General features: G+C 39.0%; 1 protein-coding gene across 1 annotated transcript in view; it reads right to left on the bottom strand.

Annotated features, from left to right (window-relative positions):
* The window catches only part of LOC104389494 (metalloendopeptidase homolog PEX), a gene marked incomplete at its 5' end in the record, with an annotated part of 73,130 nt that overhangs the window by 8,318 nt on the left and 44,449 nt on the right, over positions 1–20,363 (bottom strand). Inside the window, 3 exons of the mRNA XM_009998494.1 lie at positions 1,891–1,958; positions 5,161–5,215; positions 15,891–15,949. Of these exons, the coding sequence (XP_009996796.1) occupies positions 1,891–1,958; positions 5,161–5,215; positions 15,891–15,949 (182 nt within the window). The remainder of the gene's footprint in view (positions 1–1,890; positions 1,959–5,160; positions 5,216–15,890; positions 15,950–20,363) is intronic.

The following is a 20,363-nucleotide window of genomic DNA, read 5'->3' as shown; positions in this document are numbered from 1 at the left end:
TGAAGAAGACAACACAGAGGGAAAAAATAAAGACATGGAAAGATGAAAGAGAACACCTTCAATACAGGGTATCATAGATTCATTAAGGTTGGAAAAGACCTTCTAGATCATCAAGTCCAACTCTCAGCCCTTCTTCTCTGTGACCACTAAACTATCTCCTGAAACACCATATCTACCCGTTTTTTTTTTAACACCTCCAGCGATGGTGTCTCCACCACCTCCCTGGACAGCCTATTCCACTACTTTTTCTGTGATTTTTTTTTGTTTGTTTGTTTGATATTGATTCTGGCACAACTTGACCTCATTTCCTCTAGTCCTATCACTGGTCACTAGGGAGAAGAGGCCAACACCCACCTCACTACAACCTCATCTCAGGTAGCTGTAGAGAGCAATAAGGTCTCCCTTCAGCCTCCTCTTCTCCAGGCTGAACGGCCCCAGCTCTCTCAGCCTCTCCTCATAAGACCTATTCTCCAGATCCCTAATCAGGCTAGTTGCCCTTCTCTGCACCTTCTCCAGCACCTCAATGCCTTCTGATACTGCAGTGCCCAAAACTGCACACAGTGCTCAAGGTGCAGCCTCACCAAGTATAGGGACAGGATCACCTCCTTGGTCCTTCTGGTCACACCATTCCTGATGCAGCCCAGGATGTTGTTGGCCTTCTTGGCCACCTGGGCACACTGCTGGCTCATGTTCAGCTGGTTGTCAATCAAATCACAGAGCAAGACTGCATCCACATGGGCAGATAAACCTGCTCTCAAAAAAAGCCCTAACATGTCTTGCATCTATGTTATTGCAACAAATTACTATTTAAAGCCTGACTGATGGGCTTTTAGGAACATTGCATCATTGTTCTGAGGACTAAGCTCAGGCCCTCCGTATCATACTGCAGGATGGAAAAATCATCCAGTATCCATGTGCTGTAACATCCTCTATAGCAGCATCTCTGAACAATACTATGCTCAGAAGAGGGTCTATTCCAGAAGCAAGATATACCAAATCAAACTATCTACTTGAATACATGGTTGTACTTGCTGCACCATAACCCGTCTGATATGAAAGTGGTAGGACAGATATGAGCTTGGGAAGAAATGTTTCTCCATTCAGGAATGTTGGCTCATGCAAAATGCTGTGGAGCAGTGTCAACAGTATACAAGGTTTCCACTTTACTTTTTACCAGGTATTCAAAGTACTGTAATATAAGCAGCCTAACTTAAGTTGGGCAGTGAGCTACAAGTCTGCTTTTCCTTAAACTTCCTCCTATATTTTCAGTGGAAGAGGTTTCTCTAGAGAGTAAGTCAGAGTGGGATGTCAGTTAAACACTCAGAATTGCTCCCTGGAGGACAAGGTTCATGTTTCTCACTCTCTCCCCTGCCCCTTTCTCTCAGGAGCCCAATTTTAAAAAGCATTTTACTGAGACAGCTGGTTAGATGGTGGTAATGCCCCACAGCTTTTAAGAACAGTTGATTTGACATTTTCAGATAAATCCTTCTTTTTCTCTTTTTTAACTTTTTTAATACTTTGCAATACAATTTCTGTTCCACTTTTGTTCCAGTGTTGTATTTTAATATTGTATATAGCTGTCTTTTGAAAAAGTCAAAACTGAACTGAAGGTTTTTCTTAGAAGTAATTTTCATCAGTTGAAGTTATTCCTTTGTTTCCTCCTACCACGCTCAACTGGGACTTTCTGAATCTGTTGCTGCTTTACTTTCCACTCAAAATAATAAGAAAGTGTAAAAAAAAACCAAACCCAAAATCAAGTTGTTGTTTTTTCCACACAGTTGAGCATTGTTAAAAATCAAGACAATAAAAAAGCCAAAGCATTTACAAGTCATTTTATAATGTGTCTGTAAAAAAAAGAACAAAGTTATCAACATACAGACAGATACTTACCATTGCTGTCAAATCCATGAGTAAACTCATGGCCAACAATTACTCCTATGGCACCATAGCTTAAAGACCTGTAACACAAAGCAGTCTCTTCAGAAAGCGTCCCCACTCACAAACATTAAAAGACAGAAACCCTCAGGAAAAATAATTATTTATTTAAACTGGGGTGAGGAATGGGACTGAAAACTATACCTGAACAATTTTGACTTAAAATTGTTGAAAGTCTGAATATTAAATTCTTAGTGTTTAAAAGCAATCTTTAATATAAAAATTTAAAGAGCATTTTGATGGTTCACTCTTCTAACCAAATCCCTTATTAGCATCATATGAGCTCCAAAATGTCTCCTTCAGCTGACTACTGCATTGTGTATATTCTGAGAAGAGGACAAAGTTATAGGTGAAATTATTCTCTTCGCATCACCACAAAAAAAGAAGAGATCAAAAACTGAAATGGCTTCCATAATGCTGGCTCAAGTAATTTCTTGCTGGCAAGCAACAAAAAGACTTTCAAATGACTGACTCTAGCTTGTAAAGCATTAAACAGAGCTTCTTTCCATTATAAAAAAGGTTGCACAATTTTCTTGCACCTGCCCAGGAACAGAACATGATCTACAATCAAATCTAATGCACTGGAGAAAAGGAATAGGAAGAAATATTTTGTTTTCCTCATTGACAGCTAATTATATTTTCCTCATTATATCCAAATAAACATGCATTTGGGTGAAACAGGAATGAAAGAAGGTCCAGGCCTATCACACACAGTGGATATTTCAGGGGGAAAGTGACCTACTAAATGCATCTTTCATTTGTTAAGTTGTTTTTTGTGATTTTAATTATTTCAGTTATTGAGATGCAATACTTCAAAGTAGCTTATAGTATTTAGAACACATTGTATTGAAAGAGGAGAAAGGCAGAGGGTTTTGAAGTAACATGTTATTACTGGACCTAATGATCCATAGCAAACTAATTAATTGCTCATCTCAGTCATGCCCAAAAAGTATTATATGATTTAATTCCCCTGCTCCCATGACAATTCTTCACTTTGTTTTTGTCTTTCCTGAAAGGTAATTTGCATGTGATAAAATCTTCCCTACTGTTGTTGTGGGTTCTTTCCCCTGGGTCCTGCTGCAAACCTTCACTAAAAAAGACTGGTTAAAATTATGCATTTCAGTAATGGAAATATCATCTTTTTGTGTGGTAAATTTGTAATCTTGTGTAGCACACAGCGATAATTACCCATACTAAATGTACTATGTTAGACTTGTTTTCAACATCTGAAGAAAAGTAGTTATACAGGATCTTTTGCAGCTGGAGAACCATAAAAAGAATGGCACAAAACATGTAAAGAGGTCAAGAACCAAGAAGTTTTGTTACTAAAGACTTGTTACTTTTCCTCTAGGATTTTTGGTCACTGGGAGTGGCAGGGACAAAGAAAAGACTGGTGCGCAGGCACTTCTAGGGTTTTCCTTAGCTTCTAAATATGGGGTGAATTTTGGCATGAATTTTGACCTCTGTTTCTGTGAACTCCCTTCAGCATTTTGTCCAGCTCAACAACTTTTTTTTTGCCAGAAATGCTGTGAGCTCAGCTCATGCTCTTCACTTCTGGGGCACAGCTGGACAGAGATGGAGGAGATCAGGTGCAATCAAGCAGGTACCACATTAGAAGAGAACTTTTTGAGACTGAATAGACTCAAAGGACCACAAGGATGCTACCAACTCAGGTAGTTTGAAGTCTCTATTTCAATACACCTTTCATAACTATGGAATACAATCTTTCATAACTATGGAAGAAGGCATTTGAATGGCATTGAAAAACTATTTCATGTACTGAGTTGTAAAGTGGTAGTTTAGCATCCCTTTAAGCAAATAGATGCACCTATTTTACAGTGGCTATACTAGAACTGGACACTAAAGCTCCACTAAATATTAAATATTTGCTAAATCAGTTTTTCAGCAAGTGCTGATGACTTTTGATGATTTGTCTGTTCCAGTGCCATGTACTATTTCTTTTAAGCAGAAAGAAAACTGATCAAGAGTATTTAAAGGACAAAAGCAATCTGCTGATATAAACCAGCTACATTTGTTTACTAAATTTCATTTTGATAAGTACTCAAGCAAAACCAATTTAAGCTAAGGTAACCTTTAAAGAACAGAATTGAGCAAAGTATAATTCTTTGAAAGAACTACAACTTTATAGCTATGGCAAAAGGTCAGGGTACAGAGAAATCTCTTCAGAAAGTAAATCTGGAAATATGTCTGCAATAACCACAGCAAAAATTAAGTTCACCTTAATAAGAAAGAACTTTTTTCTATTCCCAATTACCACTTAGAAAGTCACCTGGCTCACAAGAATTCTTTTTGAATGTAAATTGATTTGTTCCTAAATTGAATGTGTCTCTCTACATATATTGCCAAAATTCCTGTTTACAAGGACATAACCAGACTGGAAGATGGGAAATCCAAAATGTTTTAAATGTTTGATTTTTTAACACAGATTTATTAAGGATATGTTTCACCAGTAACTGCCTTTATATAACTGCAAAATAACTTCCAGATACTGCGCTCAGAAACTTTTCATGGTCTCATCCTGCCCTAAAATAGAAAGTTATTGAACTGCAAAAAAAAGTGTGATTTTTCAAAATTAAATATATGTGACCTATAATTAGTCTTCCTCAGCTACAGTATCACACGGATCTGCTCAAGCAATCAGTTCTGCACATGGAGATAATCTCATGCACCTCAAAAGGCACAAGTGAAAGCCCACTGTTAATCTTAGATATTATCAGAAAGTTAACAATAAACTCATAATAAATGGCTCCTCAGGGTATTCACTTCTGTTCAGTAAGTGTTAGTTACCTGATTTATAACTCCTTTTAATACCTCCTATGTGCACACTGCTGCATCTGCATGCTCTAGCATTGAACCACTTCCACTCAGGTGCACTAAATTAGCAATTCCTGTGAGAAATCAGTCATCAGTTTAAGACAACAAGCAACATACACAGCTCCCAAGGGAAAGAAAAGTTATCACACAAAGCAGCAGTTTTCAAAGTCTGATTTTTCAGAAGCAAAAGCAGGACACAGCAGGGAAGAACACACAGCCCAGGGGCCAAGTTTTCCCTACAAAAGGGCAACACAGTATTTCTGTGCACTACCTGATGGTCTTCTTCAGCAGCATAGCTGCATTCTCCATGCCCTCTTCTTTGTCTATATGGTTCCAATACCTTTCCCTGTTACTCATTTCCAGGTATATGTTCCCTGGTGCAGGACTTACCTAGGATACTCTGTTCCCCAAAAGAAAGGCTTTTGCAGTTCTCCGGCTGGGAATCCTGCAATAGCAAAACCAGTAATAGTGAGGTTCCTAGTTCAATACAGCTGAATGACAGTCACAATGCCCAAGGGTTTGGATTTTATGACCTTTTTTGTTTAGTTTCAGAAGGTTTTGAGAGAGGAGCTTTCCCTCAGGTGATAGTTTCAGAATGCAGTAGGGAGGATCCCTAGGAAGAAGCAGGGATCGTCTCTCCTTTATCCATGGCTACATGCATGTCTGTGTGTGTAAGTACATGTGTTCCTGTTAATAAACACCTAGTGTTTCCTGTGAAAAAGAAGAAAACTATTGGATTGCTCTCAGATGTTGCCAGATCAACAGAGAATGTAGCAGCTAAATGCAACAAGAACTAGGAAAGTGTTAGCCTTGTGAGGCTTCGGCGCAGCAGGAGACATACAGAAGTGAAAAAATGTAAGCTTAAGGCAGCACAGCCACCCCATTTAGGGATCACACAATCCTGTGTGCATGTCATCACATCAAGGTGCTATCCAGAGCTTCTAAGGAGCTGCAATTACTTTTTCCAGGTATAGGCTTGTGCGGTGAAGTTGCACTTGTCTCGGTGCCAGGTAGAGGTCATATACATTATTTAAAGTAAGCTAGGTGTAAATCTTGACTCAGGCTTATCCATGTAAGAAATGTAATCTAAAGGTATCTTCATAGGACATTGCTGAAACACCATTAAGTGTGAATTAGGCAATAAGACAAAGTTTTCACTGAACAAGTGATATGGTTGAATGGGAAGAAGCTTCAGTCTCGAGTCCATACAACAGATTGATAATGATATTACTCAAAGCTGGGATTCATTTTAGGTAAGACATGTCTGGGCATAGAGTTTGCTGAAGGAATGGTTTCTACTTTTGAACAGCTATGTAAAACATCTTTTTAGTCTGATTGCACTTAAGGAAGCTTAGGATGTATTTTCAGGCCAAAGCAGTCAGAAGTCACTAGAATGTAATATGCTTTTATGAAAAACTCAGGGAACTTGAAGGTATTACCCACAATAGGAATTGTTTTCTTTTTGAAGAAAAATGCTATCTAGTTTTGAAAGTGATTCTTGGGCAGCTAGCAAAGGTGGCCTGTTCTCCAGAGAATAGTTGCACTAAATGAGAGAGAGGGCTTGTCCACTGTGGCAACAGTACAAGGAAAAGATTCAAGGGCATCCGTCTGTATGCAATGCCTCCCTCAGGCAAGCATCAAACAGATCCTCCTTGGAGGGAATAAAGATAACAATGTTCTAGACTTAGAAAATCTCCTTGAAATTATAACAGGAGCTTTACCACCTGACAGTTTCTTATTTTGTGGTGTTTAAATGTAGGCAATTCCCTCGTGAGGTCTTTTTCTTGCTTGCTTGGCATATTGTACCTAAAAGATTTAATGACAAAACTCAGAGCTCATAGTAGGCTGTAGAAGCAATAAATCCTAATAACATTATTCATATGCTACTGTAGTTCAAACAAGCAAAGCACTGATCTGGAGGAGGAAGTCAGACAGACTTCAGACAGTTTCACATCTTAAGGAATGGATACAGGCACTGGCAAGGTACTTCAAGCTAACATTTTACCATAAATTTAGCCTGTAGTGCATCTTTTCACACTTTCTCCCTTTGCACAGCTCCAGAAGAGGGATATGGGCTGAAAATCTCTCCCCATACACTTTATTGCTAGCACAGGCTCAGAGCCTACACTCAAGGCTATTACTCACCAATAGCACACCGGAAGAGAAGTGTGTTGTCTTATTACAGACCCCACACAAACCTATCTGCCATATGTAGGACCTGGACTTTCAGAAACTGCCTTGCCTACCTTCTTACAACCTACCTACTTTTGGAGCAATGCCATAGGTCTGCAGCATCATTCTGAGATGGGAATTGGTGTGGACAACTTTCTCCTGCTGCTGCTACACTTACAGAAACATTTCTTGTTGCACTTTACATCCCTCACCAGACTAATCTCCAGGTAGATTTTAGCTTTCCAAAGTCCTGTGCCTGGACCCTTAAACAGTGACTCTTTTCTGAACTCTTACTCACCAACTGCTCTGGAATGCAGTAGAGTACATCTGGCTTACTTCATAAATTTCACTCTGAATTTATGCTGATCTTGAAGCTCTGAAAGCACTCTTTACCTGCACAGGACTGCTTTTAATGTAATCAAAGGTTTCTAACTTCATTTTATCCACTATATCATGTTCAGTCTTTCTCTGCAGGAAGGTGTTATAAAGCTTGTTAAAATGTAGGTCAAATTTGAATGTTTTTTGTTTTTGTTTTTTTTTTTAAGTTTTACAGTGGCTTTATTACCATTAATGAATCCTTTTTCCAGTATATACCTTCAGGGTATTATTATGCACATTTTGCAGATGAACGCTCTGAGACTCAAGTGTCATATTGTTACTTCACCAAGGCAACACAAGGAATCACATTTCAACTGATAGTTTCCTGAAACAATGCAGATTAACAATGGATGAAATAAAGGAAAAATATGGGAAGTGGCTCATCAGATTTTGAGGAAATTTGGAGTTCAAATCTAAATATGAACTTGAAATCTACAGTTTTATTACATTATTCAGTTATATTGCATGATATTTTTTCACAGAGCAAGACAAGATTTAGTAAAGCCTTATTCCAAGTCAGTGCATTTACAGTTTCCAATAATTCGTTGGTTTGTTTAAAGCAACTTCTAACAGGCTAATGAATCCAATATTTAAATAATGGATACAGGAGACAGCTGTGCTTAATTCTGTGATATACAGGGTACCCTGCAAATCATATTACTTGCAATTATAAGAGGTGTTTAAAAGCTGTTTTTCAAGGGTCATGGAATGAACTCAGATGGCAAGTTTTTAAGGCATAAGATATAAGCAGAAATCTAATGTCAGGTCAGTAAATAAAAGCTATGGAATTCAGATAAGGAATGAAACATGAAGACAACTAGAGTGTTGGTTAGTTATCTAAAAGCAGCATGAAGGACAGGATATATTTGTTTAAAATAGTTCCACAGACTTCCCTTTGGACAACTGAGCCTCTTCTCAGTGCCCTTTGAGATGACTTTGCAGGTCCTGCTTAGGCTCTAGCTGCCAGTCTAGATGGGCAAAGGTCTCCTGCAAGTTGTCTCTCAGATACACCAGGCATGAGGAAATACACTGGATGCTGTAGAGCGTTCCAGAGAGCTTTAAGCACCACTTTGTAAGTGATTGAGATTGAACTCTCTCATAACAAGGACCAGTATCCTACACTTAATGTCAGGTTTTATACTGTGGACGAAGAGGGTAGGAAACGTAAATTGTCTAGGGATAGAAAATGTGAATTGTGAAAGGCACAATAACTGTTCTATGTTATACCTTAATACAAAGCTGAACTTTCCAAGAAGGAGGGAACAAATTCATTAATAAATAAAAAGAAGTGATAGTCTTAAAGCAGCCTCTGGTTAAATTCTTGGGTCAGTTTCTACTTTACCTGTCAAGAGGCTCTCGCTGCTCATGAAAAAGAGAGAACCCAACATTTCCCAACCTCTGTGGGGCAACTTGAGGAGAAACCTGAGATGGTTTGTTAGGGGCCATTGAATACTGTGTGCTAAGAGACTAGGAAACCTGTGAAAACACCTGGTTTTACAAGAAACCTTAATCTTTATTTTCTAAAGGAAAAAAAACTCTCTAGATTCCCCCTGAATAAAAGGAAGTTCTCCTATTTAATATGTTTATATATTAAAAATTTAGGAAGAGGAAGAATGGATGTAAAGATCACTCATCATCTCATCTGTGACCATAATTGAATAAAGAGAATATGAGTCATTAGTAAATAGGGAAAATTGAAAATAAGGGCTTACTTAAGAACACTTAAACCTTACTTAAAAACAGGGCTCAGAAAGTGTACAGCCCAAATCTGTTATGTTCATTATCTCCTAGAACTAATGGTACATTTGAAACTACCTCATCAATAACCTTCCAATTAGTCTAGTTTTTAAGTGAAGAGAAAGTGCTCCTATGGGCAGTCTCCTCACCCTGCCCCAGCCACAGCACCATGTGCTGTTTGCCAGCACTTCCCTGGCTCCTGGCAAGATCAGAGTTCTTCCTTGCAACTCACAGCATCAGCAAGCTGCCAGCATCAATATCTGCATGCCACTTTCCATTAAGATGACACTTATTGGCTAATATGAGCTCTCATCTGTGGTTTTCTCTATGGATGTTAATTTGAACATAATTCTAAAATTCTGGTTTAGATTATATCTTCTTCCTGTAACACATAACGAAGCTGCTCTCCTAAAGAGGCCTCTTGACTTCCACTAGAGAACTGCAGTACAAGCACAAATGAGTTAGAAGGAGCACAGGTATAAACCTACAGAGATAATATTAAAGGTAGTTAATTAGCCAATACATCTATTCAAGCTTACACCTCATGAGTGTGTTGATTATATTTGCCTCAGTTCACTGTAAATCTACCTTTCATTACTGTTCACAACCCACAGAAGTTACTTTTTTATATATTCTAGAGGCATAGGTATTTACGCTTGGAAAGAAAATTAAATACACCAAATCTCTAATGAGCTCTTCTCTTCTATCCTTAACATATTCAAAGGCCAATATATTAGTGCTGTAGCAAAATAAAACCTTTTCTTCAACAGAAGTATGCTAGCATACTTTGATCGTCAATTCTATTTTCAGCACATATTTGTTGACTGCTCAAGAGCTCATTAAAATAAACAGTCTTTGGGAAAGTGATTTTGTGTTTCAATGATGATAATTAAAATGATAACATTCATGCTGCTTAGGTTATATGAAGTGTGCTTAGATGCCTTTTTAGATTCCAAAGACAATGACACATACCTGTTGTCCTTGTAAGTACCTATAATTGAGGGGAAATTGACTAGCAAAAGCAAAGAAAATTGAAAAATAATTCACACTAGAAACACGTGTGGTTGTTAATCTAAGACACTATGAATTATGGGAAAATAAGAAAAAAATCAATAGAACTCATGTACAGAGAATATCAGGACTAAGCTTGCATAACAATAAGATAATTATATATACTGTATTTCATAACTCCATTATTTGCAGGACATCTTACCTCAATACATTTTCTTATTTCTTCTTTGGGAATATTAACAGAACTGCTGGCCATTGAACTTATTGATAGTTTAGTAAGGAAAATTAAAGGAAACATTAGCAAACATGTTTGTGCTAAAATACAGTAAGATTTGTTGCCATCTACTGGATATGCAAGTTTTGCTGTATTCTCCCAAATCTAGTACTTTTCTAAGTCATCTAGTTTGTACCCTCTATTAATTTTCACTTCTAGTGAGGAAAGACCTTTTCACAGGACCACATAATTTTTGGGGTTGGAAGGGGCCTCTAGAGATCATCTAGTCCAACCCCCCTGCTAGAGCAGGATTGCCTAGAGCACATTACACAGGACTACATCCAGGCGGATTTTGAGTATCTCCAGAGAAAGAGACTCCACAGCCTCTCTGGGCAGCCTGTTTTGGTGCTTTGTAACCCTCACAGAAAAAAGTTTTTCCTCATGTTAAGGTGGAACTTCCTATGTCCCAGCTTGTGCCCATAGCCCCTTGTCTCCTGTCACTGGACACCACTGAAAAGAATCTGGCTTCATCCTCCTTACACCCACCCTTTAGATATTTATAGACATTGGTAAGGTCTCCTCTCAGTCTCCTATTCTCCAAGCTAAACAGTCACAGCTGTCTCAGCCTTTCCTCATAAGAGAGATGCTCCAGTCCCCCAGTCATCTTTGTTGCCCTCCACTGGACTCTCTCCAGCAGTTCCCTGTCTCTCTTGAACTGTGGAGCCCAGAACTGGACATTGGTATTCCAGATGTGGCTTCACTCAGGCAGAATAAAGGGAGAGGATGATCTACCTCAACCTACTCTTCCAAATCCCAAGACATCATTGGCCTTCTTGGCCACAAGGGCACACTGCTGGCTCATGGTTAACTTATTGTCTACGAGGACTCCAAGATCCTTCTCCTCAGAGCTGCTTCCAAGCAGGTCAACCCCTAACCTCTACCAATGCGTGGGGCTGTTTCCTCCTCAGGTTTAGGACCTTACATTTGCTGTTGTTGAACCTCATTAGGTTCCTCTCTGCCCAGCTCTCCAGCCTCTCCAGGTCATGCAGGGTGGCAGCACAGCCCTCTGGTGGCAGCACACCCCTCCCAGTTTGGTATCATCAGCAAACTTGCTGCGGATACACTTTGTCCTCTCGTCCAGGTCATTGATGAATATGTTGAACAAGATCATACCCAGTACTGACCCCTGGGGACACTGCTGGTTGCAGGTCTCCATACTTGACCCTGCACAATTGATCATGACCCTCTGAGCTCTTTCACTCAATCAGCTCTCAATCCACTTCACTGTCCACTTGTCTAACCCACACTTCCTGCATTTCTTAAGGAGAATATTGCAGGAGACAGTGTCAAAAGCATTGCTGAAGTCAAGGTAGATAACATCCACTGCTCTCACCTTATCTAATCAGACAGTTATGATATCATAGAAAGCTATCAGATTGGTCAAGCATGATTTCCTTTTGGTGAATCCATGTTGACCACTCACAATAACTGTCTTGTCTTCCATATATTTGGAGATATCCAAAAAGATTTGTTCTATCACCTTTCCAGAGACAGAGGTGAGACTAACCAGCCAGTAGTTTCCTGGATCATCCTTCTTGCCCTGTTTGAAGACTGGAGTGACATTGGCCTTCCTCCAGTCCTCAGACACTTCTTCTGTTCTCCATGACTTTTCAAAGATGATGGAAAGCAGCCTAGTGAAAATGTCTGCCAGCTCTCTCAGCACACTATTTCTTTCAAGGAATGGATTGATCCTGCAGTAAAATTAAAAATACTAGCAACTTTCATGTATCTGAAGATTGCATGGATTTGTATGGAGATTGCAGTGATTTCACGTTAAACGCTTAGGTCAGTGGTACAGACTGCAGAGATGGAAGAATCTGCAATCCTTCCATTAGGAGTGTGTCAGAAACCTCCCTGTGCTCTGAGCACAGAAAGAAAAAAAAGCTTCCTAAAGTTCAGAAGTGATCAGGACCTCCACATTCTCTTCCACTTCTGCAGATACCTGATGATAGTTCTTTTTCCAAATTCATGGTTCAGGGCACTGATGTTGCTTTTTCTCTAAATTCTTTCATGAAGCCTTCAGTAACTAACCACGTTTGGAGTTGCTGTGGTTATGTTATAACATCACACAATACATTTCTTTTTTTAAATTGAACAGTCTTAATTTTTAGAATCAACTTTGGAACCAAGTATTTTCTGGTTAATGTAGAAGCTGCTTTCTGGAAACAATTTCTATTATGAATCTTAAAATTCTCACATCTCAAATTCTTCTTAGTAAACTCATTTACCAAGAGCAAAAATAGATGGGCCTTGAGCACACTAAAATCTAGTTTTCTCATCAAAGAGCAGGGACACTCAAGCAGATGAAGAGCCTATCTGGCTCATTCTCTTATTTCCAGCAGTCACCAGTCATAGGTGTGTAGGAAAAGAGTGTCGGGCACCTATCTGCGAAGTAATTCTTCTTCCAACAATGAGTAGCTGAGGGACCTGTCCTCTTGGACCAAGTTTGTACCTATCTGCTCTTTTGTTCAGAACAGAATGTCCTCTTTTTTTCAGATCATCTGCTAATATAGTGACCAGCACAGATGCTCATAGCACTCCTCTCAAACTATTTTGAACATATGTAATTTGTTCCTATGTCCTTTTCTTAGAGCTAATCAGTTATTAATTTACAAAAGGACATTCGTTCTTGTCCCATGATGACTTCAAGTTAATAACATTGGCAAAGAATTTCATCAAATGTGTTACACAGAAATAAACATAGTATGTCAAGCATAATTACTAGCCTTCTGAATTTCAAAAAAGACTCTAATTAGACTAAGAAATTTTTATTATTTTGATTTTCTAAAAGAAAGAGGAAAAACCAAGTACATTGGCTCTTCTCCTTTACATCGTATGCTTATTCATTTTCTCTTATTCATTCATGTTGTGGTCAAGACAAGTTTTCTTCATAGATGTGCTAGAATGACTCTTTATGCAGATACCTGTAGATCATCCTTTGAAAAAAAAAAGGATTTGGCACTTGCCACACCTATTCTTCCTGTGCTATGGCCACTGTAAGTGATAACCTATCCATCAAAGCTGATTGTTTGGCAATTCCTAGTCTAAGTTCCTTTAAAATGCCTGAGAGAATATTATCTGGCCCTTACGTTTGTCACAGTTAATCATATTAATTTCTTCTAAAGTACCTGCTACTGACACTGAATTTGAAACATTTCCTGGGATTTACCTCCCATAAGAAAAATCTCCAGTATAAGAATTTCCCAAACTCTTCCAAAGAAAAGTATTATCTTATTTTTATGCCTTAGAGATCCTCCTCCTCTAGTGTATTTGGGAAAAATAAAAAGTTTTATTATTAGTTCTTATGCACTTGGCCCTCAAAGTCTTTGTGGGCTTGCTACATATAGTTCATATTTAACTTGGTAGAGTTCATCCTTATTTCATCTTCTCAAATAACTCCCTTCTGTAGAATTTTTTCCTGTTGTTTAACTGGGCCTTTAAAAAAGGCTACAGTTTTTATAGCATATCATCAGCACCTACAGAACTTTCTATGGATTATTACTGAAAACAGAGCTGGAAAACAGTAAGGCAATAACTGCTGGGTATGAGATCTGCCCAGCAGATACATCCTGCAATATGAGTATGCATAGGATCAGAAACTTCATTCTGTTGCTGTGCAGTTCATTCCCAGCAGCATTAATGGAAACTCAGTTGTGAAGTGACAAGGACCTACCAGCAACTTCAGACTGAGCATGTTCCTCTCAAATTTCTGAGGGGCCTCTTCCCCTGCAAAATCATACCAGACAGTGGTGGAAGACCATTTGCACTGTGCCTTTGTATAAATACTCCTTCCTATGGAGCTTCATTTTTAGGGCATGATTACATCGGTACCTCTCCCTCAGGTAGAAGAGTGTTCTGTTCAGAAAGAATCACCTGAACCCTTTTCCCTCTTAGAAGCAGTCCTAAAAGGACAGTGAGCAGCCCTGTCCAGACTTCAAGGTCAGATGCCAGCAGTGCAAGAAGGTCAGCAGTTATGATAGAAAATACAATTGCCTCTACAGCCATGACTGATGGGTTACATTTGACAGCTCTCTGCTTTGTGACACCATTAGACACAGCGAGTGTGAAAATTAGCTTCAGTGACTCCAGCCTCTTGTTACAGCTTTCTCTAATGTGCCATGGTAGAGAGGTTGAGAGAGCTGAACTCTGCTGAAACTTGAAAGAGCCCAATATTGAAGAAGACATAACAGTGATGCTTCTCATTTCACGCTGACCAGGCATCCTCTCCATTCAGATGATACATCTGAAGCAGTGGTGGTGGCTGATGCTTAGTTCAGCAGAAGCAGAAGCTGTCATGCTTCTCATGTACCTCAGAGCTATCTATGATCAGCTCAGGAAGTCTGCCTCAAGTGCTCCCTCAGACAACTAACAAAAATGTGGCTGCTTAATGATAGCAGCCCTCTAATTAAGGTGGCATGGTCTAAGCTCAGAAATAACTTTAATCAAGACAACTATCTAATTAAAACACACACTTTACAAATGAGCTCACTTAGACATAAAAGAATTTAAGTGAGTGGTTTGAAGGCAAAAATTGTTTACAGAAATTGGCAGGAGCAGGTACCAGCAGACCCAGATTGCCAGTCCTCTGCTGTATCCTCTCCAGTGTGATACATTCATTTTTTGCCTTTCAAAAAACTACTAATTTCTGCAAACACAAGAGATTCAGGAGAAAAAGGGCAGTCCCTCAGTGATTTTTGATGCACCTGTTCTTGGACACCAAGACAACAGAGGCTTTTTTCAGCTGCCTTCTGGACCCTGAGAGAACAGAACAAGAAGGCTGATTTAACTTGCAAAGCTAATAAAAGCAAGGAGAAGTTTGAGGGTAAAGAAACACTGCTGCACACAGAAATATTGGCATAGACTTTTAAAGCCAGTTAGACTTTTCCTATGCAAAGTCTCATTAAAGCAAATAGTAATGAACATCCAAATCCATATGCATCTTTGAAAAATGCAGTGCGCTTAGCTCATAGGCTTCTAAACCAAGATTCATGCTCTCTAAAAACAACCAGTAACTAAAATTGGCATAAGACTAGTTGTACTGTACATACCAAATAATTTAATCAAACTATTCAGGTAACAATTTTAAGTTAACTAGAGATAACACTCCTTGTCCTTGGAGGTATTGAACAAATCCACTGGACATCACTTAGGATTTTTGGTCTGTATCAGGGTCTCCCCTAGTCATGTTCATTGCTGCATGTTTACTAACACTAGAGCACTGAGTTGCAATACTTAAAGAGTTACAGAATATTTATGGAGGCATATGTACACGTTTTTACTATAGAAGTGACTGAAGCTAACATTTGGATGGACAGAGTACACACACAAGTGGTCACTGCAACTCAGCTGACACACAGTAACTTGTTAAGCAATCTGTGGGAGCCCTTGCTTTTCCAGCACTGTCACTTTAGATGTTCTGCAACTGAATTACCAGGTCTGAGCTTTTGCTTGTCAGTCACAAACACAAAAACTGTACAAATACAATCCGAAGCTTCATATATACATTTCTCATACAGGTGCTAAGGAGGCTCAGAAGTCAGATACTCACTGATCTGGTTGGTAGATGCACTATAAAAAGCATTTACAGTAGTTGGGCTTGTAAACCACCTGTAGTAAGAGCAAAAGAAATCAGGGTCAGTACACTTGCACGTCTTTATTAATGCAATGAGCAAAGATAAAAGATTGAACTCAGTGGAAAGAAGCAAAACTGGGAAAGTCCTTGGGTATTAAAGTTTAAGTATTTCTTCATTCCAACACATGCCACCTACACTTTCTAGAACACTGAAACCTATTGCTTAATGGCTTAAAGTGCATACATCAATAAATGCTTAACAGGAGCAATCGTTAAGCTTCCTGTTACCTAATCTATTTTATTTCTAAGTGACTGTTGTGCTTGTGAGGTCTGCCATGCTGATGAACTGATGTTCACCCAACAGAAGCTGCAATATTGATAGCAGGTCTGAAAACCCTCTTAATTGTCTTCCAACCAAGTGTGGAAAAACTCCATCTTGAAATTAGAGAGCATTTTGAAACTAATTAATTGCCTTCAGACGTTTTGCTGAGCAACTACTTGAACAATTAGGATGTTGCCAGCAGCACGGGCAGGTGCTTTCTGGGAACCTAAATTCAATGTAAAAAGCTTCATGTTCTGTGCCCTACACAATGAACGTGGCCACCAGTGTGCTCATAAACAAATGGACTTCTTGCAAGGCATAACAAATTTTGAAAGGAATATTAGTATTTCTTCTTGTAGTTAGATTTCTCCTACTGGAAGGAAACCTAGATTTGAATAACAAATAGGATTAATTAATTTCCTTAGTCTAAGCCCATCTGTATTGACAGTGATTTAACCCAGATGAGTGGAAAATCTCAACTGGCTTCAGCAAAATCCACATCTCGTGAGATGAAACTTTGAGTTCAGTGAGTCCAAGATGAGTCCAGATGAAACTTTGAGTTCAGTGAGTCCAAGATTTCATTTTATGATAAGGAAGAACTGAGATAAAATAAAAGCAATAAATATGAGGATAATTAATGATTATTTCATAATTAATTAGAATAAGTTCTAGTAAATGTCCAAACAGAAACATCCTGGTATCTTTAGCAATGCATTACATGGAAGTTCTGTAAAGTCAAATGAATGCAATGCAAATACTTGGGAATTTTTTTCTAAGAGAAAAGATGGAAACTGCAAAACAAAGAGTAGAGCAAAGGAAGATATATTGGAACATGGAAAATGTGTAGTGTCAGTGATTTTCACAGGTATAACCTGTGCTTTAATATAGCACCATCAAATGAAAGAGTTATCCACAGTTCCTGTCTTTTCTTGCAAGTGGGGTCCTCAAATGTGACAAAGGGGAGAGGTATAAAATGGCAGAATTCTGTCTTTTATCAATAAACGTGTTTCTCTCATCTTCAAAGCTGAGCAACTTATTTTACAATGCAGCAACTAGAAAAAATAACCAATGAAAGCACAGTGTGTTGTCATGTAAATATCTTAACCATCCATTACATTATAGGCTCTAATTGCCACAGGTAACTGTTTTGTTCACTAGGAGATTCTGAAGGGGAGGAACCAGGGGAGGTTGTTTTCTGGTGTGTTTTCTGTTTCCTCTATAACAAAGAGATTACATGTACTGAGATACCAAAAAACTGAAGAAAGAACACTTATGGTGAGGGGATAAAGAAAAAATTAGGGGGCTTAATTAACTGAATTTCAATTTCATGTTTGTTTACAGCAATAATCAGCTGAAGTGTTTTGAAGGATGCAAGCCAGCCACTTATGAGGAGGGACCTGCTCTCCAGGCTTAGCAGGATCTCTGGAGGGCTCCATCCTTTTTTTTTTTTTGGCAAGGAGATCACCCACCCAAAAGAGACCCATCTGAAACATTCCACATTTCAATTTGGATTTTACTGTAAGTTTGAACAAAAATACATAGCATTGTGACTTCCATCTCACCCCGTGGACTTGTTCTACTTAAAGCAGTCTTTCTGTTCTTTCTAACAGCATCTTTTAAGTATGAAAAAGGCTTCCAGGACAACAAATCCTCCCTGTTTACAAATCCTTCTTAGAGCAAATGTCTTACAGGCCTTCTCATTTCCAGCCACAGGATCAAGGGCCTGAGACAGGTAACAGACACTTCAAAACAGACAAATATGCTTTGCTCTTTCCCCCATCCTCTGCTGCTGCAGACCTAGGGGCTCACCAAAGCTGTTCCAAGATAGGAACCACCTTGAGTAGTGGGTAAAGATCTCCCCACTGACAAGCAACACCTCTCTAACAGTATAAGTTTGCACCCATTTTTATCAGGTGAGGAGCTAACGAGTGATGCATGTGCTTGCCACCACAGGAGCACCTCACTCTGCCCAAGAAAAACTGCAAGTATTGCTGTCATTTGGTCCACAGCTACCAAGGGAGGACACCAAACCACTGCTGGCCAGGTTTTTATACCTATGAACTCACAGACACCTAGCTCATAAACCAGCTGCTAGGACACATCACAGCATCCCTGTCCTAAGACTGCTTCTTTCTTGATGATCTACCACTGCAGTAACAGTGCCCACTCTGTTTCCTGAGCTTAGTATGAGCCAAAGACTGAAAGCAGCCCTGATTTTCTCACCCTAAAATTGAATTAAGTTCTTTCCAATTCACTGTTTCATAATGAGGCCTCTAGAATGACCCTGTATGAAGGGCTTTTTTTGTTGTTGTTATTTTTAACAGGTAGGAAGAGGAGACTTAGCAGCTGTACAAAGGAGACAGGCAGAAAAGAGTTCTTTAGTGACAAGCAGAGTATGCCACTGGATTTCATATTTGACATTTAGACACTCAGCAAGGAGCATATTTACACTTTAACATTTTGTTGTACCATTCTGAGCCACACTCAAGAAGATTTAGGAACCATTTTCCACAAAAGAACAGAAATAACAGAGGCTGCTTCCATTCAGACTAACAGAACAACTTCATCTCTCATCTGTCACCCTCTTTAACTGAGCTCCTTCAAATGACTGAGCCTTCAGTGACAGACCTTAGCCAATAAAACATCAAATTACTATATGAAGGTCTGTAATAAATAGCTGTCACTGTTAAAATCTGAAGTGAAGAAAATTTAGAAATAGCTCTCATTCCCATGTGCAGTCAGGTTGCCTGGGAATTTGCTCGAGGTCTGGTGGTCTGCTTACTATTTCAGTGCATTTCATCTATTAGAAGAAGGAAGAAAAGAAAAAGGAAAAAAAAAAAAAATAAAAAAGGACCAACATAACAAAATCTAAACTCTTATTAGTCACTGAATCACAGAGTCGTCGTGGTTGGAAAGGACCTCTAAGAACACAACCAACAACATAAAATAAAACAAAAAATACCCAAACAACCACAACCCCGGCCACTAGAGAATGTCCTGAAGTGCCACATCTACACGTTTCTTGATACCTCCAAGGATGGTGACTCAACTACCTTCCTGGACAGGCTGTTCCAGTGCTATGAGCAGGGACAGCTCACACTAAACCAGGTTGCACAAAGCCTCATCCAACCTGGCCTTAAACACCTCCAGGAATGGGACTTCCACAGCCTCTGTAAGGCAGATAAGTGTCAGGCAGGAAGGGAGAAAAACAGAGGGCAAAGAATGTTGAAAATTACTGCTGCTTTGGCGGATTTTCTTCCACTTTGTAGATTACAAAACTGTTGAATTTCCAGAATAAGTTATTTCCACTTTGATAGCTACATTCCTTATTACTTTATCACACTTCTTTGTCTTGTACCTCCCAACTCCTCTGTCTGTTCCCTGATGGTGTTTCCTTGGTGCTTTGAGTGAACCATCATTTTGATTTCCATTAAGTTGTGTATGGTGAGGAAAGTGAGTCAAGTTTTAAATAATATTGCTGTGAAATTTGGAATATTTGCTAAGTAAATATAGTGGTTTACCTATTGGGTTTAATATTACTTTACTAGGTGTAACATTTCTTTAAACACTCGTTGTCCTATTTATCTTTATCAGTCCATAACTTCAACCACCTTAGTCTTTTTCTCTAGATACAAATGTCCTAAAAGCTACTGAACTAGAGAAAAGAAAAAAATGAAGGAAGCAGAAGAAAACCCCAAGGCTAATTCTCTGTTAACACAGCACTCAGCTTTATTGTAGACCAAAGACCTATGGAGTTCTATGAAAGAGAAGAACCTGTAAAAAGCAGAAATAAGGAGGGGTGAAAGGAGGGAAAGTGGGATGGAAAAGGGAAAAGGCAAAAAAAGGGGAAATGGAAGTAAAATCATCAGAAAGCAGTAGAGTCCTACAGTTAAAATGTGGCTAGTGTTGTTTTTTTTAAGGCCAGATTTTGCATACCTTAGACTGGTGAGTAGTTTATTATAATAATTTTTTTAAAAAATAATAATAATAATCTTGGAGGTAGCAATGACTCTCTGTGCTTTAGTACCTCTCAGCCAACAGAGGGAAAGTGGACAGTGTATGGGACACCACTTTCAGATCCCTTTCCTGTCGCTGAGCAGGTGCAAAGGCAGAAGAGTCTCCCAGCA

Source organism: Chaetura pelagica, unplaced genomic scaffold (assembly GCF_000747805.2).
Source record: "Chaetura pelagica isolate M959 unplaced genomic scaffold, ChaPel_1.0 scaffold265, whole genome shotgun sequence".
Classification (NCBI taxonomy): domain Eukaryota; kingdom Metazoa; phylum Chordata; class Aves; order Apodiformes; family Apodidae; genus Chaetura; species Chaetura pelagica.
This window is presented reverse-complemented; position numbering and strand designations above follow the sequence as displayed.